At 46.1% G+C, this 26040-nt stretch overlaps 1 protein-coding gene across 1 annotated transcript; it reads left to right on the forward strand.

Annotated features, from left to right (window-relative positions):
• The first annotated feature begins 1047 nt into the window (after window positions 1-1047).
• Window positions 1048-25936, forward strand: LOC143997970 (POU domain, class 5, transcription factor 1.1-like). Its single transcript, XM_077493771.1, has 4 exons — window positions 1048-1781; window positions 2086-2197; window positions 24349-24479; window positions 25811-25936. The coding sequence occupies exons 1-4, from the start codon at window positions 1188-1190 to the stop codon at window positions 25934-25936; spliced, it is 963 nt and encodes a 320-aa protein (XP_077349897.1). The 5' UTR covers window positions 1048-1187.
• The last annotated feature ends 104 nt before the right edge of the window (window positions 25937-26040 follow it).

Genomic DNA, 26040 nt, shown 5'->3' on the forward strand with positions numbered 1-26040 from the left:
GTTCAAACCACACATGTGAGGTATCGCCACAATCGGTAGAGTGAGAGCAATAATTTTAGCACTAGACCTCCTCTGTAAAGTAACACTGGTAACCTGTAGAAATTTTTAAATGTCGCCTATGGAGATTTCTAAGGGTCAAACGTTGCCGCCCATTCCACGAACAAACGCAATTTGGACATGTTGGGTATCAATTTACTCGGCGTAACATTATCTTTCACAATATAAAATAATTCTGCTAACTTTACTGTTGTCTTATTTTTTTTTTATTTAAAAAAATGTTTTGTTTTGTTTTTTACCCAAAAAAGTGTGCTTGTAAAACTGTTGCACAAATACAGTGTGATTTAACGTGTTTGCAATGACCGCCATTTTATTTTTTAGGGTTTCTAAAAAAAAAAAAAAAATTCCTTAACTTTTAAACACCAAGTCCGAAAAATAGGCGTGGTCCTTAACTAGTTAAAGAATGTGCCAAAATGTGTGTAAAAAAACACTTGAGTGTGAAAAAAATAAAGAAAACAAAAAAAAAACGCCAGTGATTATTTTCGTGTAATTACACAGTCTTTTTAAAGTTGACAAAGAAATGCCTGCTGAGCATTTAATATGGAGATTTCTGCTAAAGCTGGCCATACACCTACAGATTTTCTATGGTTAGTGAACATGGAGAAATCTATTGCACTTTTTCCATTTAGACATAGAAAATCTGCAGATAATCTATAGGTGTATGGCCAGCTTTACCTTCAGCAATCCATTATATTTTTGCATATATGCACCACCTGTGTGATTAGCAGCCATGATGCCCCCACAACCACACTTATTTCTACCTTGATTTTTATTTTATTTTTTCATGCAGTAGATTTGTTTGGAAATAAGATGGTTAATTTACCCTGGTGGGCGTTATTTGCTGTAGAGGAACCAATGAATGATAGGATCAATTAACATTGCGATCAATTGAGGGGTGGGGCTGGGATCTCCACCTCTAGAGTAAATAGGCCAATTTAATTTAATGGTCTTTCAAGGTGGAGGAGTCAGCTTCATGGACACACTGGAAGGAACAGTTGAGGTGGTGTCAAGGTTTTATCGTTTTTTTTTTGATTAGGCTTAGCCCCTCCAGTGTTTTATCAGGCACTTGAAGTAGGATTTGAACCTTTTACTTAACCTTTAGACCACAGACCTTTTCAGCGCTTGGCATCATGTGTAGCCAACAGGCTTGCCCTTCATTTACCCTGAACCATGGTATCATCCAAGAGGGGTTTGGGGTTTACTACAACCCCTCCCAGGCCCTTTTCTCCCCAGTTGTGAGGACAGATGGTTGGGCTATGGGGGAGCACCAGGCTCAGATCATGGCTTGGAACCATGCTCCTCAGCCGGAGCCCCCTGGTCACTTTAATCTCTACACACCTCAAGGTCATCAACTAAACATGGAGACCCCTTGCCTGGTGGGGAGCAGGAAGATCGGGAAGAGTGATGGATTGGAAGAGGAGAGTCACGCAGCTCTTCAGTATTACCCCCATGATTGGACTCCAGCCTTCTGGCCAGGAAGCCCCAATTTTTCCAGCCAGACCCAGAAAAATACCAACATTCCAGGCTCCAAAGTGTATCTGACACCGCCTAACCAGAGTCCCAACATGCCAGTGGAGACCGTGGCAGCTAACATGGAGAGTAGCTGCTGCAGCAGCGCCACCACCCAAGAGGTGGTCAAAAAGAGCAAGTCATTCGCCAGCCAGACCATGACCAGTGTTGGGACCCAGGAGACGACTTTGTCTGAAGTCTTGGAGGACGCGCTGGTGAGTGCCCATGTGTGCATCTTCTAGCCTTGGCTTGTGCTTAACTAGATTGCCAAAGTCTCTAGATTTTTTTTTTTTTTTTTTTTTTTTTTTTTTTTTTTTTAGCTGACCTTGAAGGTCCTCCTAATCCATATTTTCTTTTATCCCCTACTGGTGCTATTACTATCCAGGTGAATGCAAAAAAAACAATAAAAGCCTGTGGTTTGTAGGCTCAAATGTACCCATTGTGGGCAAAAAAATGGTTAGGGTGTTCCCCAGATATGAGCAGCATATTATTTTTTTTTTTTTTTTTTTTTTTTTTTAGGACATTCTCAGTACGATGGAAATGGAGCAGTTTGCTATGAACATGAAGCAGAAGCGGTCTAATATGTGTATTACACAATCAGATGTTTGCTATGCAGTGAAAGTTTTGTATGGTAAGTACTCTACTCCCCTCCCCCCCCCCCCTTTTTTTTTTTCTTTTTTTTTTTTTTCTTTGGTAAATTGTCTAGGTTTTGCACCTCCTTGAATGTCCTAATTTTCCCATTGTAATGCCGACACTATGTGATAAGTGCCCTAAGTACTATGTTTTTAGGTTTCTCAGTTTGGGTATTGAGGCTCATGAAGTCTAGTTCCAAAAGTAACCTATGGGCATTCTGATCTAGTCCGCATGGAAAAACTGACAGGTGGACCTGAATCGGAAGGTCCATCCATGCAGCATTATGGACTGGCTGATGTAAACGTGACTTGTGGTGATTATGGCTTACAGCTCATGAAAACCTCAAACCCACAATCTCAGAAAATTAGAATATTACATGCAATCAATAAAACGATGATTGTACATGGAACAATATCAGACCTCTGAAAAGTATAAGCATGCAAATGTTCTCAGTACTTGGTTTGGGACCCTTTTGCAGAAATTACTGCCTCAATGTGGGGTGGCATGGAAGCTATCACCCTGTGGCACTGCTGAGGTGTTGGAGAAGACCAGGATGCTTCAATAGCGGCCTTCAGCTCTTCTGCATTGTTTCGGTCTCATGTTCCTCATCTTTCTCTTGGCAATGCCCCATAGATTCTCTATGGGGTTCAGGTCAGATGAGTTTGCTGGTCAATCAAGCACAGTAATCCTACGGTCATTGAACCAGGTTTTGGTGCTTTTGGCAGTGTGGGCGGGTGCCAAGTCCTGCTGGAAAATGAAGTCAACATCCCCATAGAGCTCATCTGTGGAAGGAAGCATGAAGTACCCCAAAATCTCCTGGTGGAAGGCTTTGTTGACCCTGGACTTAATGAAGCACAGTGGACCAATGCCAGCAGATGACACGGCTCCCCATGTCAACACAGACTGTGGAAACTTCACACTGGACCTCAAGCATCTTGCAGTGTGTGCCTCTACATTCTTCCTCCATATTCTGGGTTCTTGGTTTCCAAATGAGATGCAACATTTGCTCTCATCAGAAAAGGACTCTGGATCATTGAGCAACAGATCCATTCTTTTTTTTTTTTTCTTTAGCCCAGGTAAAACAATTCTGACGTTGTTTTTTTGGGAGTGGCTTGACCAGAGGAATACGACATTTTGAATCCTATGTCCAGGATCTGTCTGTATGTGGTGGTTCTTGATGCACCAACTCTCCAGCCTCAGTCCACTCCTTGTGAAAGTCCTTAACACTTTTAAAGGGCCTTTTCCCGACAATCCTCTCCAGGCTGCGGTCATCCCTGCTGCTTGTGAACCTTTTTCTTCCACACTTTTCCCTTCCACATAACTTTCTATTAATGTGCTTTGATACAGCACTTTGAGAACATCCAACTTCTTTTGCAATTACTTTTTTTTTTTTTTAGGCTTTCTCTCCTTTTATGGAGGGTGTCAATGATGGGTTTCTGTACAACTGTCAGGTCAGCAGTCTTTCCCATGATTGTGATTCCTACCGAACCAGTCTGAGGGACCATTTAAAGGCTCAGGAACCCTTTGCAGGTGTTATGGCTTAATTAGCAGATTAGAGTGGGGCACTTTGAGCCTAGAATATTGCACCTTTTCACAATATTCTAATTTTCTGAGATTGTGGATTTTCTTGAGCTGTAAGCCATAATCGTCATGGCTTGAACTATCTTGCTTTGCATGTAATGGGTTTCTTATTACATGCAAAGAAGTTAGATGTTAATTGCAAAAGAAGTTGGATGTTCCCAAAGTGCTGTATCAAAGCACATTAAGACCCCTTTCACACTGAGGTGCTTTACAGGCACTACATCGCTAAAACTAGCGCCTGTAAAGAGTCTCTCCTGTCTCTCCAGTGTCAAAGCCGGAGTGCACTTGCAGAACATTAAACTCCTGCAAGCAGCATCTTTGGAGTGGTGAAGGAGCGGAGTATACACCACTCCTTCCTCGCTCCTGCCCATTGAAATCAATGGGGCAGCGCTGGCAAAGCGCCGTTACAGCTGCATTTTGTGGGTGAATTTAACCCTTTTATGGCCGCTAGCGGGGGTTAAAACTGTCCCACTAGCGACTGAATAGCGCTGCTAAAACGACGATAAAGCGGCACTAAAAATAGTGCCATTTTTACCACCGGCGCCCGCACCACCCCAGTGTGAAAAGGCTCTAATAGAAAGTTTATGTGGAAGAAAAAGGTGCACAAGCAGCAGGGATGACCGCAGCCTGGAGAGGATTGTCGGGAAAAGGCCCTTTAAAAGTGTTAGTGGAAGTAAACCCATAGCTTTAAACGGTTTTAAAAAAAAAAACGGCATGCTGGGAATGCTAACTGCACATTGGCTGTGCTCTCAACCAAACTGTCAAACCACCCAATGGTTGGTGTCATAACGGATCACATGTGCAGCACCGTGGCAGCTGAAGATTAAACAGAGGCAAAGATGGCAGCTTCCTTGGATGAAAAATTTTTTTTTTTTTTTTTTTTTTTTTTTGTCTAGTGAAGGAGAATGACCTAGGAACCCTGCGAGCCCTTCGGTCCACTTTTTTTCTTTTTTTCTTTTATGCAGGACTTCTACTTTTGTGCAAGATGAATGATCCCAGGATCATTCATCAACTGCCGGCTCAGTTGACAGGCTGTAGCTGGTCTCATACCAGAGGCGGCTCTCTAATTAGGCAAATTAGGCGGCCGCCTAAGGCCTCGCCCTCACAGGGGCCTCGTGGCCGCCTAATTTACATCTGCATGATCACTGGACTGAACAACAGGCTCCAGGTGCCATCTGGGGAAGGGGGAAGGGGAAGTAGGAGCTCCGGTGATCCCATCCCAGCGCCTGCTGCATTCTGGCCGACTACCCCCAGAGATCGTGAGTGCCCGGCCGTGCCGCCCTCCTGTGTGCCTGGATAGGAGGAGCGGCGGGGACAGCTGCATATGGAGGAATTGAGCTTTCCATATTCCTCCTGCAGCCGCTGAATGACCGCTTCTTCTGCGGGCATTCGCCGGCTGCAGAAAGAATATGGAAAGCTCAATTCCTCCATATGCAGCTGTCCCCGCCGCTCCTCCTATCCAGGCACACAGGAGGGCGGCACGGCCGGGCACTCACGATCTCTGGCGGGGGTCGGCCAGGCTGCAGCAAGCGCTGGGATGGGATCACCGGAGCTCCTCCTATCTAACTCTTTTACTGCCCCGATGGTTCCTCACAGTTCTCCCTGCATACCCTCTCTGCTTCCTGGCTCCCCCCAGTGCTCTCTGGTCCTCCGTGCTCTCCCACTGTGCTGTCCAGCCCCCCCCCACTGTGCTGTCCAGTCCCCCATTCCTGTGCTCCCCCACAGTGCTCTCTGGTCCCCACAGTGCTCTGTGCTCCCTGGCTCCCCCCGTGCTCTCCCCCCACTGTCATGTTCATTCGCCCCCCCACTTCTCTCCACCTCTCCCCCAGTGCTCTGTGCTCTCTGGTCCTCCCTGTCTCCCCCATACACTCCCCCCAGTGCTCTCCGACCAACCCGTGCTCCCTGGCTCCCCCCAACAGTGCTCTCCAGCTCCCCAGAGCTCTCTGCTCCCCGTGCTCCCTAACCTCTCCCAGTTCTAACTGCACCCCCAGTGCTCTGTGCCCCCTGTGCTGTCCAGTCCCCCCCCCAGTGCTCTCTGCCCCCCATGCTCCCGCTGTGCTTTCAACTTACCCCTGTGCTCTCCAGCTCCCCCACAGTGCTCTTCCTCTGTCCCCCCTCTCTCTCCCTCTCTCTTCCTCCCTCTCTCACTCCCTCTCTTCCCCTCCTCACTCTTTCCCTCACTGCGCTGGGATCCCCCCACTCTCCTTCCTCTGTGGATGTGGAATGATTCAATGACACCTCTTCCCATTCTCCCAAGGCAAAGGGGGAAATCCTAGAGGGCTTGTCACCTGTCCCAGATGTTGTATTGGCTGCATATATCTGAGGAGGGTGCTCTGGAGGTGGTGCTGATCGCCTGTGGGCTAGATCCACGCATCTTTCTGCAGCCATTTTTACTTGCTTGAATTTTTTTTTATCCATTATGGGCGTGAGTGGGGCCTCGTGTCTAAATTTTGCCTAATGCCTCACAAAGCCTAGAGCCGCCTCTGTCTCATACTGTTACTGGGAGTAAGTTAGTGGGGATATGCTGGACAGGTGGAGAGGGCAAGGGCTCTGGGGTGCACTATTTTTGGTCAGAACTGCTCACTGCCAATGCTGAAGTCTGGATTTCCAGTGCTATGCCAAGGTCAGAAGACTGCTGCCCAGGAGGATTTCTGGGACTTGCAGTCCTTTCTGAAGATACCATCCATGGACTCTTTCTTATGCAGATATGCTGAGCCACAAACCTGAGTTAGGGACTAGGGGGATGTTGCCAAAAATGACTTATCTTTATATGTCAGCATGTTGAGTATACCGAGGCCAGCAGCCACCTTGTAACTGCGCAGGAGTGGGTCTGTGATGGAATGCCTCCCAGCTCTTCAGGACTGGTAAGTGTGGCTCTCCCTGCTTCGGTGGGGTGAGCAGCTTTGCATTCCCTGGGAGGTCGATTCGGGGGCCACCTCACCTCCTTCTCTTCTCTCCCATGTCCCCATCTTCCCTCCTCCCCCCCCCCCCCCCCCCCCGGGGGGGGCGGCTGCATGTGTCTGCTGTGTGGTGTGTACAAGAGATCGCTGGGTCTCTCACCTGTGTGGGGTCTGTGCGGTTAGCGATGGTTCTGGTGTGGGGGGGGGGGGGTCCCAAAAAAGTGCCTGTGGAGATATTTTGCTGTGTTTGAGGCAGCACTGTTCCTTTCACCGCATGGCGCTGTCCGGTGGCCATTTTGGATGAGGGCAGAGCAGATTCCCCTTGTGAGCTTCAGTGGCCATTTTCTGTAGGTTTTCCCTATTCAGATCATTGGCGGCCATTTTCTTGAAGCCTGAGCGCTTTTTTTTTTTTTTTTTTTTTTTTTTTTTAACCGCAGCTCTCTAGTGACAGCATGACGTGCTATCACATGCTGTTTCCTGTGTATACAGGACGCTGAGCGGACATTCCCTGAACGCTGGTGCAAGCTCTGCAGATCGTTTCAGCGCTCTTTTCTACTGCTGCTGCTGCTGACACAGCCTCTTCACTCTGCATTTGGGTAACCTCATGGGGACTACAGGCACGGCTAGTAACCAACACAGAATGCCTCAGGGTGGTGAGTCTGGAGTTGGCACCCCCCCCAGCCAGCAGCAGCAGGAGGGTGGGACCTTCACTGTCTTGAGTCCCCCTTCAGGTGGCACAGGGTAGGGTCAGCATGGCTTCAGAAACTGGTGTTTCTTGCCCCAAAATCCAGGCTATTGCAACCGGGTCACCTGCGGAGGGGCGCTGTGCCCATGGACACCCTGACGGCGGTCCTTAACTCATTTGTTGCTAAAATAGAGGCGGTGCGTGGAAGGAAAAGTGTGCTAAAAAGGCCCCTGCCCCCTCCCTCCTCTGGAGAGAGCTCTGATGCAGACTCGGGCCCTGCTGCGGCTGGTGACCCCTGCTCTGACCCATCAGACAAAGCTGACCAGGACCAGTCGGACAGTGAGGATGATTCCCCATCTGGGCACGACAAAGCGCTGTTTGGAGCACTTATCACAGCTGTGCGTGATACCCTGAAGATCCAGGAGCCAGCGGATCCCTCTGCTGATGTATCTGTCCCCTTTGGGTCCCGCAAGCCAGCATGTTCACCTAAGGTGTTCCCGTATTTGACTTATTTTGACAAGTTCATCTACAAGGAATGGGGTCAGCCGCAAAGTACCTTTTCGGGCCCCAAAAACATGGCGGTGCGTTGCCCCTTTGTAGAAAGCCTTCTCAAGAAATGGTCTGCTCCTCCGGTCGTGGACCCCCCCAGTATCCAGGTTAAATAAAGTAACCACGATCCCGGTAGAGGGGACTCCTGCATTCAAGGATCCCACGGACAGGAAGGTCGAGGCAGTGGCTCATTCCTCGTTTACGGTTGTGGGGTCCGCCATATGACCAGTACTGGCATCTGCACTTGTGTCACAGACACTGAGTGGGCACAACTTTTGCACCACGTATTGGGAGAGCAGAAGGCTTCTCCTGTCTGGGTAGAATTGGCAGACCAACTAGTGCAAGGTCTCAAGTATGTTTGTGACACGTCCCTGGATACCCTCCCTTTCTTACCCAGGGCTTCAGTGTCAGCTGTGGAGCTGCAGTGCCTGATTTGGTTAAAATGCTGGTCAACTGACCAGGCATCTAAGAAGGCCCTGATGGGGGGGAGTGACCGGATGTGGATGGGTGGGGAGGTGTGTGGAGAGTGAGAGCATGGTGTTGCTCTGTCCCGTGCTGCCCGGCCTGCTTTGATGCCCTCGCTTTGATCCTCCCTGGACTACCTGATGCCGCCTGAAGCCCTCAGTATATAGAGTTTATATGGTAGTATGGTTGCTGTTAGGCTTCTATGCCTATCCATATATTGTCTAAATGTTTGACATTTTAACCTGAGCCGCTGTGGCTGGTACCTCCGAGCTCGAGCGTTCCTTTTTTTCTCCTCTGCCTTTTCCTGCCTTGTCGGAGCACGGGGGTGGCTGTTATCTATACCGGGCTGTTTGAGCAGGAGCCGAGAGTGCCGCTGGAGATCTCGCGAGACTTCATGCGGCCCCGAGCTCCTTGTGACGCCGTAAAGTCTCTCCCCCTGCTCCGAATGAGCTTGATGTGCAGTCACGTACGGCGGGTCCGTTATCCACTATAGGCTCTGGGCAGTGGGTTGTTTGGTGGATGTATTGACGAGAGGGGACTCCTGTGTCGAGTTTCCACCCCCCCGCCCCCCTCCTTCTTCGCTCGCTGCTCGTTACCTTTCAACCAGATTAGCTGTTAAGTGAAGCGAAACATACACTGACAGCGCTGCTTGTCCGAAAGTTTTGGAGGAGAGAGAGGAAGATCTGGAAGATCTGGACAACCTGGATATCCTGCACAGACCGGTTGAGCGCTGTATGACTACGGACCAGCACTAAGATAAGTGGCAATAAATACACAACTGCATTGACTGCCTAATACTATGGAGAAGTGAGAGGAAGTTTCTGAATGCCTTGTTATTGTTCCAATGGTTCTGTGAGGCTACGTACTGGCAATTGGGATAAGTGCCTCTCTTCCTTTGGTCTTAAATTATTAACGAAGTAAACCACTGACTGTTATGCTCCACTTTGACTATATATTGTGAATATAAGCATATATACATTAGTATAAATATATCAATATACGGCAATGAGTCTTTGGCGGTGGGGCTGTCTGCGGAGGTTGGAGGCCAGCTGCTGATTAATATTGCCCCTTCTGATAAATAAATAAGGGAGTGTCATCTACATTAGGAGTGACGCCATAACATCGTGGTCCCCTTCCCCTTGAAAATTCCTTTTTTTTGACTGGTAAGGCGGGCTTATACGCGGTCATATAATCTGTTTAACCTAATTATGTCAAGAAAAAGATCCCCTGAGGTGCAAACACCCTCAGAGGGTCAACAAATCACGCGGGCTGCCAAGGACAAAAGTAATCAAATGGCCTCGGCATCGGCGGCGGCAAAACTGGAGCGCTATGCTCACTCTGGTCCAGCTTCACCCAGTAAATCAAGCCTCCAGCAGGCAAATCTACATAATAAAGACAATAAAGATATTAAAAACTCCTCGGCCGATAGAAGGAGCCAAGGCCAGTCGGTGGTTAACCCCCCCACCCCAATAGCTGCTAAATTGGGGGGCAGCAAGGGAGGGGGAAGTAAAGTAGGAATAGTGACAACAAATCCAGAAACAACCAGCTCTCATTTACTAATGACAGGTAACCTGGACGAGGAACCTACATTAAGAGACATTTTTAACGCAATTAAGGAATGCAAAGATTCGATATCAAATTTTGATGTGCAGCTAAGACATATAAAGGAGGAACTATTGACTATGAGGCAGGAACTGAATAGGACTATATTAAGAACTACTGAACTTGAGGAACGTATGAGCACAATAGAAGATGAGCTGAGACCAGTGAGGCAGGAAGTTGAAGCACTTAAGAAAACAGTCAATATACAAGCGGATAAACTCGATGAGATGGAGAACAGAAATCGAAGAAATAATATCAGAGTACTAGGCCTTCCCGAACACTGCGAGGGGACTAATTTGATTGGTTTCCTTGAGGGGTGGTTCCGAGAACTTTTTGGGACCGCAACATTTACCCCGACATTTGCAATAGAACGGGCACACCGTACCCCGGTAAAAGCTCGCCAGGTGGGGGAGCGCCCTAGGCCCATAATGCTTAAGATCCTCAATTACCAGGATAAAGTGTCCTTATTACGAGAGGCTAGAATGAGGGGAGACATCAGATATAAAGGAGCTAGGGTCTCCTTGTACCCTGATTTCTCCCCTGACCTCCAGAAAAGAAGAGCCGAATTTATACCAGTCAAACGAGAAATGGTTAAATTTAAGCTAGATTATGCGCTCCTATATCCAGCGCGTTTAAGGGTGAAGGCATTAGGGAAAATGCTCTTTTTCAATACGCCAGGAGAGGCATCCCAATGGCTAGATGAAACAAAAAAGGATCTATAAGTGCACATTGCAGGGTAGTTGGGTGGATTTCAAAGGACTTAGGGTTATATATTTTGGGGGGGTAGGTAGAAACAAGGAGTGTATTAGTTGTAAATTTGCTATATTTTGTATATTGCACAATGTAGGTGGGGGCGGGGGTTGAGCAATAAGGATGGGTTGAGGGTAATTTAGCATTTGTAGTGGGGGACAAGAGGTCCCCGTGAGTGGGGGTAGATTCTGGGTGAAAGCACCCAGTAGGATTGGTATGGGTGAGTGGTGGGAGTGTCGTGAGAAGGTCACAAATATACCCCCAGGGGGTAGCCCTATGGGGCGAGGGGGGGGGGGATGGGGGAGGGGGTTTGGTAAAAGGGGAGGAGGGAGAGACGGGATGGGAAGGTGGGGAAAGGGAAGAGTAATAAAAATAATACAAGGATACACAAATTTTGAGAAGCACTATTATGTAAAGTATAGGACACATACCTTTTATTTTGCCACCAAAATAATACAAGGATACATAAATTTTGAGAAGCACCATTATGTAGAGCATAGGACACATACCCTTTATTTTGCTACCAAAATAATACAAAGATACACAAATTTTGAGATGCACTATTATGTAGAATATAGGATACACATGTGTAAAACTAAGGGGAAAAAGGGAGAGAGAGAATTTTTTGGTATTATCATGTTTGTATATCTCTCACCATTTTCTTTTTCTCCTTCCCTTTGCGTTTCTTGGCCTAGACCACCTAATATGCGGGTTGTTGATTGGCAGGAAAGGGATAGGGAAGGGAATTTTTTATTTTATTTTTTTCTTTTCTTATTCATTATTCTTTATATGGTTTTTGAGAGTCCTGCCCAAATTGCAGATCGCTAAGTGGTGATGCAGGCGAAAAGAATTAAGATAGTATCATGGAATGTGCGGGGTCTGGGAGATCCGACCAAAAGAAAAGTGGTTTTGTCAGCTTTAGAGGGCAAAGGACCCGGAGTATTGTGTCTTCAGGAGACGCACTTAACAGGTGATACGATTCGGTGTCTGCAAGGTCGGAAATACCAGACCCAGTTCCATTCCGTATTTTCAACCTATGCAAGAGGGGTTAGCATTCTTGTCGATAGGGCGGTTCGGTTTCTTTGCCATAATAGTTGTATAGATGAAAAGGGTAGATATATTTTCTTATATTGCCAAATTGAAAATAATCCCTACGTGATAGCCAACATATATATCCCTCCTCCATTTAAATTAGAGGTTTTATATGAGTTATTATCTTTTGTAATAGATAAACCTGATATCCCTGTGATAGTAGTAGGGGATTTTAATGAAGTTTTGGATAAATCTATGGACAGGTTCCCAATCGTAAATACATCAATAGTGAAAGATTCCACGAGGCTAGCCCGCTTCCTAAGTGAGGCAGGTTTATACGATGCATGGCGCACTCGGTATCCGAGGGAGCGACAATACTCATGTTACTCAACCTCCTTCTCTACACTATCGAGACTCGATATGGCTTTGCTGAATAGTAGTGCGATGCCACGAGTGGATGAGATAGAATATGGTCCAAGAAGTATCTCGGACCACTCCCCCCTAATATTGACATTTTGCATTGGCAAGAAACAAGGTCCTAGCCAATGGAAAATCGACCCTGCTTGGCTGGAATTAATAAAAGACGCGGACCGGGTGACAACTGACTTAAAGGAGTTCATTAATATCAATGTAGGTACAGCGCCAGTAGGAGTTGTTTGGGATTCTTTAAAAGCCTTTTTAAGAGGTCTTTTTATTCAATCAACTGCTAGGAATAGGGCCGAATTGAAAAAACAGGAAGAGGAAGTTACTAAGGCGGTGCTAGAGACAGAAAGACAGTATACTGTAAACCCGAACCCTACTACCCAGAAGGCTTGGCTTGATAAACAGCAAGAATTCAAGACAATTACTAGGCGTAAGATAGAAAATAAATGTATATTGCAGAAACAAGCAAACTTTGGGGAGGGAGAGAGAGTGGGACGAATGCTGTCCCTGCTGATTAAAGCAAATACGGCCCCTCCAGCGATATTGGCGATTAGGACACCAGAGGGGGAGATTACGTCTGAAACATCCACTATTAATAATGTATTTTACCATTATTACAGTTCACTGTATAAGTCCCAAGGGGGGAATGAAGGGGGAGCTATAGCTGCTTTTCTGGGGAATCTGAATATGCCAACAGTAACACTAGAGGATCTAGCAGTATTGGAGGCCCCGATTACTATTGAGGAACTCCAAAGTGCAGTGGTAGGGATGTCTAACTTAAAAGCACCAGGACCAGATGGTTTGCCAATCGAGGTCTACAAGAGATATGGAGGGGTCCTGCTGCCACAACTGCTGGAGACATTGAGACATTCCTTTGAGTGTGGAGCTCTGCCCTCTTCGATGTTGGAAGCCACAATAGTGGTTATTCCCAAAGAGGACAAAGACTCTATGGACCCGGCCTCATACCGCCCGATCTCGTTGTTGGGGTCGGACGTAAAAATTCTAGCGAAAGTGCTTGCAACACGCTTAAAAAGAAGTGTCCAAAAGCTCATTCATCCCGACCAGTCGGGTTTTATCCCGAATAGGTCTACTAGCGTTAACATACGTAGACTTTTTTTGAATACACAGGTTTTGGTGGACAATGGGGACTCCAGAGCAGTTTTGACCCTGGATGCAGCTAAAGCATTCGACAGTCTCGAATGGGTATACCTATTTAATGTGCTTATTAGATTTGGGTTTGGACCAAAATTTATTAAATGGATAAAATTGTTATATACGGATCCAAGAGCGAAAATTAAAATTAATAATGAGCTTTCTGAAACATTTCTGTTGGAACGAGGCACGAGGCAGGGGTGCCCCCTCTCCCCCTTATTGTTTGTTATGGCGGTGGAGCCGCTAGCTATAGCCATTAGGGCCAGTCCTGATATACAGGGATTTAGAAGAGGACAGGTAGAGGAAAAAATGGCATTGTTTGCCGATGATATTCTACTTTTCCTAGGGGATACTCAAGCCTCACTGAAAGTGGTAATGAAGATGATCAGAGAATTTGGTTATATATCAGGATTAACCATTAATTGGGATAAATCTGCTATATTACCACTGGAAAGTGGATATATTTGTGCTCCCCAGGACATCGGGAACTTGAAACAAGTCGAGAAGTTTAAATATCTGGGGGTGTGGATTACTAGGGATGTAAACTCTTATTTAGATGATAATCTATCCCCCCTTTTAGTAAAGTTAAAACAAAAGGCTGATATTTGGAGCCGCCTCCCCCTTTCAATGGCGGGCCGCTGCAACCTGATCAAGATGGTATGGCTTCCTCAAATCTTGTATGTCCTCCATAACTCACCTCTATGGATCGGGGAAAAGTGGTTCAAGAAAATAGAAGCTTTATTTAGATCCTGTATATGGAAAAAGGGTCCATCGAGGATTAGTTTACGAACTTTGCAGCTGCCGCTGGAAGAAGGGGGGTTGGCGATTCCACATCCCAGACTTTACTACCTAGCGGCCCAATTGCAACACTTAGCTGGAGCAATAACAAAAAACGAAGCCAATCCCTGTTATAGGCTATTAATGTTAGGGTGCCCACATAACACGCTTATGGAAGCGCTTGAAGCAAACTCGTTTAATATGCGTTGTCCAACGATCACCCAGATTGCTAAAATCTGGAAAACAGCCAAGGCCTTGTTAGGATACCAACAGGTATCCGTGTTGGCCCCCCTATGGGACAATAGAAATTTAAATGAGTTATTTAAGGTGGAAAAATGTAAGGAGTGGGTAAACCAAGGGTTAGATAAACTAGCGCAAATGCTCCAAGACTCAGATATTAGATCATTTATGGATCTAAGGTCTGAATTCTCTTTATCAAATCACTCGCTTTATAAGTACTTTCAGGTCAGACACGCAATCCAGGCTCAATTTAGATCACAGGAGATACAGTTGATCGAGATCCCGGTGCTATCTCAAATTATGTCCAGAGACACGCTCAAAGGATTGATCTCATTCCTATATAACAGGCTGGGAGATAAACTACTAGACAGAAGCGGTATGATTAAAAGTAAAGGGAAATGGGAGAGAGATGTGGGTCCGTTGTCCATTCCGGAATGGGACTGGATAATGGAACAGGGAACCAAGGTCTCTATTTCTCCGGCACAGAAAGCTTCTCAACTTTTTTTTTTCCACCAGGCATATTACACGCCTAGGAAAATGTTTAAAATGGGATGGAGGGATAATGATCAGTGCCCCAGATGTGGTCGGGTTGGGGATTTCATTCATATGTTTTGGAGGTGTCCGAAACTGTTCAGATACTGGACACAAGTTATAGACCATGTGAATGAAATATTCGGGTTGACATTGGAGGCAACAGCGAGGACTTGTTTGTTGGCTATACCGGAGGGATATAAAATCCCTAAAAATATATTTGAACCAGTTACTAGATGCCTTTTCCAGGCAAGGAAATTAATTGCCCAGAATTGGCAGGCATACTCTAGTCCACTATCAGATACATGGTTGGATAATATAAGGAAAACTATAGGCAATGAAAGGGTTTTTTTTATTAAGCAGGGTAACGCCAAGAAATTTAAAAAGATATGGGGTCCCGGATTGGGAAGATTGGGGATTCCCCTATAAATTATTGTAAAAAGCGTCTCTTAGCCTATATAGTTCCTTCATTTATTTGTACTAGGCATTCTTTGCTTAGTGTGTCTTTTAATAGATTTGGGATTGGAGGGGGGGGGGGGGGAGGAGTAGGGAGAGAAAGGGAAGGAGGGAAAAAAGAAAAAGGAAAAAGAAAAAATTGTAATAGATATGAGATACCAGGATAATAGACACTGGTATGTGTGTAGCACGTAAATACTAGGGGATTTTTTTTTTACTACTTTTGTACTTAAATTAAATGTTATAAAATCCTTAGGTGACTATATTAAGCTTAAAACTTATATAACTAAATATGCTACAATGATGTGGAACAGAGAATGAGACACGAGTGAGCGATAAGCTGAACCTAGTCTCTGGTATAGAAACACTGATGTGGCAAAAAAAAAAAAAAAAAAGAAGGCCCTGATGGATCTTCCCTTCCTTGGTGACCGACTCTTTGGAGCCTCATTGGATGACATTACTAAAATTGCCACCGGTGGTAAGAGTACTCTACTCCTGGAAGCCTAAGGAGCCACGCCGCAGGCAAGGGCCCTCTTTTTCCACTCAAACGGCTTTTTCGTCCGACCGGGGCTTTGGCGAAGTGTCCCTAGCCCAACAGGACGGCCACTGATGGACAAAAGCGTCCCTGGCATCGCAAGCCTAGCAAGCCTGCGACAAAGTGCTACCGCATGAAGGTTTTCCCCCACCCGTGTCTCGGGTGGGGGGTCACCTTCGGGAGTTTGCAGCCCAGTGGTCCTCCCTGATTACCCGACCAATGGGTCTGCGATCTGATTTCCATGGGCTACAATATGGTTTCTCTCTTGGCCGCCAAAGAGATTCTTCCCTTCCAGCATACCCGTATCCCCAGTTCGCCGGGAGGCCCTGTTGGGGGCGGTAAGGAACTTGCTGAATCACGGGGTGATTGTACCAGTTCTGGAATGCTTCCACACGTTTAAGTCTTCAAGGGTGTCGGATCAGGATACAGTTGGACAACTCCACGGCTGTGGCGTACATAAATCACCAAGGGGGAACAAGAAGGTCAGCCGCTGCTCGGGAGGTCGCTCACATACTTAGGTGGGCAGAGCGACATGTACCGGCCTTATCGGCCATTAGCATCCTGGGGGTGGAAAATTGGCAGGAGGACTCTGAGCCGCCAGATGCTGGACCCAGGAGAATGGGCATTGCATCCGGAGATATTCAGGCAGCTGTGCCTGAAGTGGGGAACACCAGATGTGGATCTATTGGCCTCCCGTCTCAATCGGAAGGTGCCAAGGTTCGTGTCCAGGACATGAGATCCGTGGACAGATGCATCAGACGCGCTGGTGGCTCCGTGGGATCGGTACCAGCTGATCTACGCATTCCCTCCACTAAAACTGTTACCACGTCTGCTTCGCAGATTGGAAGCCGAGGGGATTCCAGTAATCCTGGTTGCCCCAGATTGGCCTCAGCGGCCCTGGTACGCTGACAGGGTGCGTCTGGTGGCAGACGCTCCCTGGTGACTGCCGTTGCGAGAGGACCTCCCGTCTCAAGGTTCAATCTTTCATCCTGCTTTACCATCGCTGGCTTTGACTGCATGGCTATTGAGAGCCAGGTGTTGAGGTACCGGGGTCTGTCGGACTCGGTGATCCCAACTATGTTGAGGGCGAGGAAATCTTTTCAGAAGATATACCATTGTAACTGGAAGGCCTACATCTCCATGTGTGAGAACGAATGGCATCCACGTTCCTTTTCCATTTCCAGGATCTTGCTGTTTCTCCAGCAAGGAGTTGACCAGAGATTGGCATTAAGCACCATCAAAGGGCAAATTTCAGCTTCGGCTGTCCCCCCCCCCCCCCCAACGGCCCATGGCATCGCACTCCTTAGTGAGCACCTTCGTTCAGGGGGTACGACACGTAGTCGTCCCGGTGCGCCCACTGATATCCCCATGGGATTTGAAGCTGGTGTTGTCGGTGCTTAAAACGCTGTTTGAAAACATCAGGGAGATTCCCCTGTTGACTCTTTCCCATAAAGTGGTCTTTCTAGTGGCCATCACATCGGCCAGGAGGGTTTTGGAATTGGTGGCCTTGTCATGCAAGTCGCCTTATCTGGTCATCCACAGGGATAAGGTGGTGTTGCGTTCACAACCATCCTTTCTACCGAAGGTGGTCTCGGCTTTTCATATCGATGAGAACATTGTATTACCATCGTTGTGTCCTAAGCTGAAGCACCTCCGGGTCTGGAGGGACTATCGGTTTGTATTTCCTGAGATTGCTCGGGCGCGTCCACCACCATATCGATTGCTTCACCGATCTGGAGATGAAGATGGTCTGACGCATTGAGACTCCATCCCACTGCCTGAGGAATGAGTTCTGTAAGGTTCTCATGTGTCACTGTGCCCATCGCACCATGGGTATGGTTGCGGACATGGACCCTAGTACACTCAGACAGGCTCTGGCTGGTAAGTGATTCCTTGATAGCAGCTTCTGCATTTTCTGTATCAGAGGCCGTATCTTCTCTTGTGGGAGCTGTATCTTGTTTTGGTGTTCAGATCTGCCCCTAAAAATATCATATTTTGTGTGGGTCGCAGACAGCTGTTTTCCCAATTGATTATCCACCCACTTCTGGAGGGTTGTAAGGAGGATCTCTCGGTGATGAATCAACGTCTCTTGATCCTTTGCTAAAAGTAGGATGTCGTCCAGATAATGGTGGATGCGTAATCCCTTTTTCTCTGAGGAAAGCCACCAATGGTAACAATACTTTTGTAAATGTCCTGGGTGCCGAAGAGATGCCGAATGGGAGCCACTGGAATTGGAAATTATGTTGGTTTATGGCTAACCGGAGAAACTTTTGAAAGGCCGGATGAATTGGTATATGCAGATAAGCGTCCGATAAATCTATTGAAAGCATCCAATCGCCCAGATTTATTGCTAGAAGTATGGATTGAAGGTTTTCCATTTTGAAAGCCTCCACTTTGATATCCTTGTTGAGCATCTTGAGGTCTAATACAGGATGCAAATCCCCTGTCTTTTAGCAGAAACAAGGAAGAGTAGAACCCTCTTCCCTTTTGGCATGATGGGACCTCCAGGATCGCTCCCTTTTTTGTTTCATTTCTGCTGCCCGTACTTTACTAGCAGAATCCTTTGGGGTACTGAGGATGGTACTCTGGTTGCCTGGAAATGATTTGGTGGGAGTATGTTTTTGAATTTCCACCTGTGTCCGAATCGGATTGTGGACAATGTCCATAAATCCTTTATATGGTCTGACCAGATCTTGGTGAAGTTCCTTCTGTTCCCCTGCCGGGGTGGCCTTAGATTTCTGTATCCTTAGAAAAGAAGGTTTTGTGTTTTTTCCAGTCCCTTCTAAATTCCCTACCAGGAGAGTAGGACCTGGACTCTCTATATTTGTCTGGAAGATTACGTCTGTAAACAGGTCCCTTCTGCGTCTTGGGTCTCCTGTCGGAGGGTATCGGGCCTGACTTCCCTCCTGTTACCTTGGATATGGCAGAGTCTAACTTGGCACCCAACAGATTTGCGCCATCATATGGAATTCTGCACCAATTTATTTTTGATGCTGTATCGGCCATCCACGGTTTGAGCCATAGCGCTCTTCTCGCTGTTACGGAGGCCAGCATAGCCTTGGCTGAAGATCTTATAATATCTACTGATGCCTCTGCTAGCTTGACTTCTTGCAGAGAGGAAATAATAATTCCCATTTCAATGCCATCCTGTAGGTCTTTTTCTATTTTAGATGCCCATCCTGAGTTGGCTGTGGCCACTGCTGCTGTGGTAATTGCTGGTCTACAGGCTCCCCCAGCCATGGAATATGCCTTCTTCAATTCTAGGTCCATCTTTCGGTCAAGCACATCCCGAAAGGAAACCGCATCCTCGATTGGTAGTGTGACGTGGCGGGTGAGGCGCATTAATGAGGAATCGACGATGGGAGCATTAATTAAAGGCTTCACTTTTGACTCTTTTTTTAAAGGGTACATCTTGGCTAATCTGTTTGTAAGACTAGATCTTTTGTCAGACCTCTCCCACTCGTCTTTAATGAGATCCTCCAGCTCCTCTATAAATGGGAAGGATACCTGATCTCTTTTTAGGTTTGGAAAATATTTCCGTATTTTCTGAGGTTCCGCTGCATCATCTTGCCAGCCGAATGCTTCTTTAACGCCCTTTGCAAAGGGTTCCACCAGGGAAAAATCAAAGCCCACTGACATCTCCTGACCCTCATCTTCAGAGGAAGATTGTGATGCCTGAGTGAGATGGTGGTCTGCTGAAGACGTACTGGGAGCAGCTCTATCTAATGCTGGTGTTGTTGTTTCCAGTATGGACTCCTGCACTGATTCTCTTATGAGGTCTGTAGCAATTCTTGCATCTGCGACAGGCAAGTTATCTGGCAGTGCCGGAGCGCCGCATACCCAGCAAGCGTTTGCTGCAGGTTGGGTGTGGCGGCTTTGACATTGTGAGGAAGGAGATCTCCTGCGACTTGATCGACTGTGGCGTGAGTAGCTATGTCTTTAGCGCCATGAAGGAAATCTTGAGCGGCTCCTGCGGGACATCCTGCTAGACGTATGGCTAGACCTTCTCCCATGGCTGGAACTTGCGCCTCTTGATCTAGACGGGCTGCCAAAAATGCAGCATTTAACGTCTGGCACTCCTTTTTTTTTTTTTTTTTTTTTTTTTTTTTTTTCTCCCCTTCAACACACACACACACACACACACACACACACACACACACACACACACACACACACACACACACACACACACACACACTTTATCTGCAAGAAATATATATAGGAGTCCCACAGGGACTTACCTGGAGACTGCAGAGTGATCTACATGCAGAGGCAGCAACCTTTAAGTTTTGCAGAATCAGAAATACAGCTCTGTATTTGAAAATAGCGCCATTGCGGCGGCTAATTGACGCTCTGCGCATGCACAGAAGCGTCCCGAGTGTTCCGACTGAGACTCTTTACCACGTGATCAGCCGTGTCCAATCACAGTGTAAATAGGAAGAGACGGTAATAGGCTTTTCCTCACTTGCGTCTGTCAGACATAAGTAGAGGAGAGGTGATCGGCTGCTCCTCTGAGGGGGGGGGGGGGTTGTCTGTGCTGATCAATTATCAGCACAGCTACCCCCGCCCCCAAGCATACCCACACTGGACCACCAGGGATGTACACCACCAGGGATGCCACTTAGTGCCCACAATGGATGCCAATCAGTGCCCACAATGGGCATCACTGATTGGCATGCATTATTGTCTGGCACTGATTGTCAGCCATCGGCACAAAACCATACAATACAGTGCCGCCCCATCAGTGAAGGAGAAAACTTACTTATTTACAAAGTTTTGAAACAAACAAAAAAAACATATTTTTTTTATCAAAATGTTCGTATTTATTTATTTTTTTGTTTAGCAAAAAATAAAAACCATAGAGGTGATCAAATGCCACCAAAAAGCTCTATTTGTGGGGGGAAAAAAATGATAATTTGGGTACAGTGTAGCATGACCGTGCAATTGTCAAAGTGCGACAGCGCTGAAGGCTCAAAATTGGTCTGGGCAGGAAAGTGTTTAAGTGCCCCCCGGTATTGATTTGGTTAAAAGCAGTTTTAATTTTTTTTGTTTTTTTTTTCTGGCCCAATACTTAAGGCAATAATGGTGCTATACTCCTCTCCTAGAGCTAAAGTTATAACTTCAGGCATTCTGTCAGACCCAATTCATATAACACGACAGGGGTGGCCCCTATTGCTGCTAATCTTCACCCTTATGTTGCCACTAGCACATTCCATTCGTGCTATATCTGGCATTGAAATTTGGGGACCTCAATCACAAAATTGGCCTCTGACGACAATGTGATTATATCCATAACCAACCCCACAAAACCACTCAATCTCCATTGTACCTCGGACCGTTTTTTAGCAAGGCATCCTTACACAAGATCAATTATTCCAAATCATGTATGCTTGGAGAAAATATTGACCCTAACACATCTTTCAAGGGGGAGATGGGGTTGGAGAGCTCCTTCACACAAGAGATGTCCATACTAGCCGGAAGTCCCCCTCCACTTTTTTTTTCTCCCACAGGTTCCCTCCAGAGGTATGGAGCCCCCCCCTCTCTGGTGCCAAGTGAGGGAGTGGGCAAGGATGGCCAAGCGCCAGTGGGAGGGCTTGCTCTCCTTGCTGTAGGACGCTGCGACCTGGAAAATGCCGTCCGTCACTTCTGGGGAATGGGGAGGTCATCACTGCATGCTGGAGGTTGTGGTTCTGGCCTCCTGGAGCATAAGGGGAAGGCCAAGCCCATGTATTAAAGGCATGACAGCATGGGCTTTAAATCCCAGCAGCCGGGAAGCAAGGAGCCAACATGGAGGCATCCCACGCTCCGGGGGATTCAAACACTTGCTGATCACCGGTAGCCTGGCATGGCCAGAACCTTTTTTCCTGTGCACCAATTTTTGGGCAGGGAGAGCTAGGAAGACCCTGGAGGAACCATCTTTTATTAGCTCTTATGGGCACTGGGAGGAGGCTGGAATTGGCTGGGATTTCTTATCGGATTCCTCTCCAAGAAATTATCCAGATCAGAAAAAGCCACTACAAAGTGTCCTTACTGTAGTGCAAGGTTATCATCTAGCTACACTAAAACCTTATGTCCCACATGCATCACAGCCGTGTTAGAGCAAAGACAGTTTCCCTTTTTTTCTAAATTCCTCTGCTCCTTCAAGGATGAAATGCAATCTACTTTACAATCATTCCAGAAATGTATTTCAGATGCACAAGCCCCAGGCATGGCCGTTGGCCAGCCCGATCAGGTGCCCACTTGCCCTACTCCGGTAGGTTCAGGAGAGCTTTCAGAGTAGGGAGAAGCCCCTTACTGAGCCGGATTCCTCCGAATCAGATTCAGGACAGGGGGAAGGTAGCCAAGAATTGGCAAAATCTACCATGTTCAAACTTTCCCAGAAGGAGGTGGATGAACTGCTGGGAGCAATCTGAAACCTTGGAGATGGAGGAAACAGACCCTCTCTCTCAAGGCACAATAAAATCTACCAGGGGTTGAACAAAAAGAAACCCAAGATATATTCTCGGTGCTTAGGAAGTGGTTGGAATCAGAAAAGGGGCCCTTAAGTAGCCTAAAAAGTTCCCTTCAATGAGGACCTAAACTCAGTCTGGAACCCAAGTATCAAAACACTCCGACCTGGCCTTTGAGGACATGGGGGGGGGGGGGGGGCGACTGAGTTTTTAACTTCACTTTTTAAACACTAATTGCATGAAAATAAGCACTGGCGCTTTAACATTTGGCTGTGAGGTTTTGTATTTTGGCACTTTTCCAAACAGTTTGCTGCTTTTTAGCATTATTTTGCAACTTTATTTTTATTTTTTGTGTATGTGTAGTGCTACTAATTGTTAATGGCACCCCAAAAGTGGCTTGCAAAATGTGCCGTTTGAGAGATGTAGAACATCCATACATTGTATGTATGTATGTATGTATGTATCTCTCAAACGGCACATTTTGCAAGCCACTTTTGGGGTGCCATTAAAGAGGAAGTAAACCCTGATGGGTGTTACTTCCTCTTTGATTCCCTTCAAAGGTAAAGCATAATGGACTACTGTGCATCGCATAGTAGTCCATTATGTGTCACTTGCCTGACACAGGAGCCAGCGAAGTCACCGCTGTCCCCTGTAGTTTTGAGCGTCCATCTTCTTGGTGGGTCTCGCTGCTCCGACGCTGTGATTTGCCGGAGCAGCGATGACATCACTCGCGCGCATGCGCACGGGAGCCGACACTCGCGGCATATCGCTGCGATCTGCGGCTTACCCAGTGCATCTGCGCCGTAGACAGCGGTGGCTGTCTTCAGGTAAATATCTCCTAAACCGTGTAGGTTTAGGAGATATTTCTTGGACCTACAGGTAAGCCTTAATCTAGGCTTACCTGTAGGTCAAAGTGGTTTGTAAGGGTTTACAACCACTTTAACAATTAGTAGCACCACACAAATAACATGCATTTTGCTTATTTCTGGAATGCACATAATAGACTAAAATGCCAAAATATGTTGGGGGGGGGGGGGGGGGGGGGGGGGGGAAGCAGCCGAAAGTGTTAACCTGTACCAAAAATGTGTATAACAAATCCAAATTGATTTTTTTTTGGGGGGGGGGGGGGGTTATGGAGGTGTGGAGGTGTATGTGTGTTTTCCCCCCCCCCCCCCAATGTGCATTTTGGCCTGTTGGTAGCATATCTGACAAATGTCTAACTGCATTTGGGTCCCATGCATTGTTAAATGGCACCCCAAAAGTTCTTGGCATATTTTGATACAATTTTAGTGCAATTTGGAATCATGGGAAAAAAAATTGTGCAATTCTGCATTGTTCTGTTATGAAAGGGTCCTAAATAAGATCATCCATTATAACTATATAATGTGTGCATGTATGTGATGGATAGAGAATCTCTCATCTCCAAAGTGAGTAGAGACAGATCTGTCATCTGCCTACTCAGCGGGGATCAGTGAATCAATCCCCCTTCTGAGCAAGTAGACTCCGTCCAATGGAGGCGCTCCTTATTTTATATCAATCTTTAAACTGCTCGCTGTTGCTGATATTGCGAAGAAATAAGTCTCTTCCTCACATCACAGCAACTTCTCAATTCGATTTCTAAACCTCTGGGATGGAGAATCTTGGACAGTTATTTTAGAGATGGCCAGTGATCTTCAGACCTTCATATCCCAATCTCTATGGTGTGTTCTGTGATGAGAAGAACATGTTCTTCACTCCATCACACCTGAGAGATCAGCTGTGGCCATCAGGACCTTGGCTTTTCTGTTTCGTGAAGATTAACCCCTCCTCCTCACTTGTTTTGTCTTGGGGGGGTGGAATGTCCCAAGATGGAAAGTTGGGACACCTACAATGAACACTTTATCAAGTTCTAATATGTAAGGGATGGATTGCCCCTGTAGTTTGTTTTGACACCCGCAAATGGAGAAGTATTTAAGTATTTGCCTGCCTGTAGAAACTGGTGACTCCCCTTCTTTTTTTTTTTATTTTTTTTCTCTTCTACAGGAAAGACATTTAGCCGAACAACGATCTATAGGTTTGAGTCACTCCAGCTAAGCTACAAGAGAATGTGCCAAATTAGACCCTTTCTACAACGCTGGCTGGAAGACACTGAAAAGAATGAAAACCTTCAAGAGGTAAGCTTGACTTGAAACAATGTCCAAAGTTCGTTTTGGAAATTGGTGTGTGTTATATATATATATATATATATATATATAATATATATATATATATATATATATATATATATATATAAAAAAATTTTTTGTCTGTTTCTGAAGTGTTCGGTGAGCGACTATAGAGGCTGCCACTGCTGATTCCCCAAGTTGATCGTTGATCCGGTGGCCTAATTGGTTGACTTCACTAGCTGCTGGTCTGGGATTTTAAGTCTCAAATGGTGGTTTCAGTGGTATTTTCATAAGGGTCTCTTTAAATCAAAATGTAGGTGTAAAACGGACTAATCCAGTTTACACCATTTGGGCCATAAAGCCAAGCAAAAACCTAGGAACAATGGGTACCTTCTTGGTGCTAACCACTTGCCAAATGACAGCTACTGTGCAGACCGCTAGTTCTGGAGGCTGTTCGTATGATTGCCTCCCGTGATTGCACCCGCCCTGTGATCAGTGCTGATCACAGATTGAGATGAAGAGCCAATCAGCAGCTGATCACCTCTGTCCAATCAGATGTAAATGGAAGCTGGTTATTGGCATTCCTTCTCAAGCTGACAGCGTGAAAGTCAATAACTGATGTGCTTTGAGGCAGGCACTGGTAATCAGTGTACATATCCCTTTTAGAGAAGCCAATGAAGAAAAATGACTTGTTTCCAAAGTTTTATAACAAACTATGAAAGGTGTTTTTTATTTTTTTGCTAACAAAAAAAACCCAGTGGTGATTAAATACCACCAAATATTTATTTGTGTGAAAAAAAACTATGAAATGTCATATGAGTACAGTGTTGGATGACAGTGCAATTTTTATATTCAAAGTGTGATCACTGAAAAGTGGCCTGGGTAAGAAGGGGTTAAAGGGGCTGGGGGGGGGGGGGGGAAGGGGTCTGAAAGCTTGCTAAAACTTCATCTGGGATATGCAATTAGTGGACTTTTAGCTCTTGCAAAACGAAATCCCATCATGCCTCTGCATGTCATGCTTGTGGCTGTCAGTTTTGCTATGCCTTATGGACTTTTAGTTCTGCAACAGCTGGCGGTGTAATTGCTTATCCCTGAACTAGATGGAAACAATTGGGGATTGTATTGTCTCTAATGTGAGACAACTTCTTCAGTGTGTGTGTGTGGTTTGTTTAATTTTTATTTTATTTTTTCGATAATTTGATTTTGCAAAACAATTCTTAAAACACAACATAGTTCTTGTCTGTCGGTCCATTGTATGTATGCTTTCTTGATTGGATGCCTATGAAACAATGCTTGACTATATATTTTTGGACCTTTTTTAAATGATCCATCGTGAACAGGCGCTGGCTCAGTTCCGGAAGAGGAAACGACGGACAGACCTTGACAAAACTGCGAAAGACGTCTTGGAGTTTTGTTTTATGAACAACCCCAAACTAGCTCCCCGGAATTTGGAAAAAATTTGCTGATCTCCTGCATGTGGAGAAGGATGTAAGTATTTTTTCATAATGGGATTGTCAACCTTGTAGTATTCAAAAAAAATTATATATATATATATATATATATATATATA

The sequence above is a fragment of the Lithobates pipiens genome, unplaced genomic scaffold, assembly GCF_037356315.1.
Source record: "Lithobates pipiens isolate NorthernLeopardFrog02 unplaced genomic scaffold, aLitPip1_a1.2 Scaffold_19, whole genome shotgun sequence".
Taxonomy (NCBI): Eukaryota; Metazoa; Chordata; class Amphibia; order Anura; family Ranidae; genus Lithobates; species Lithobates pipiens.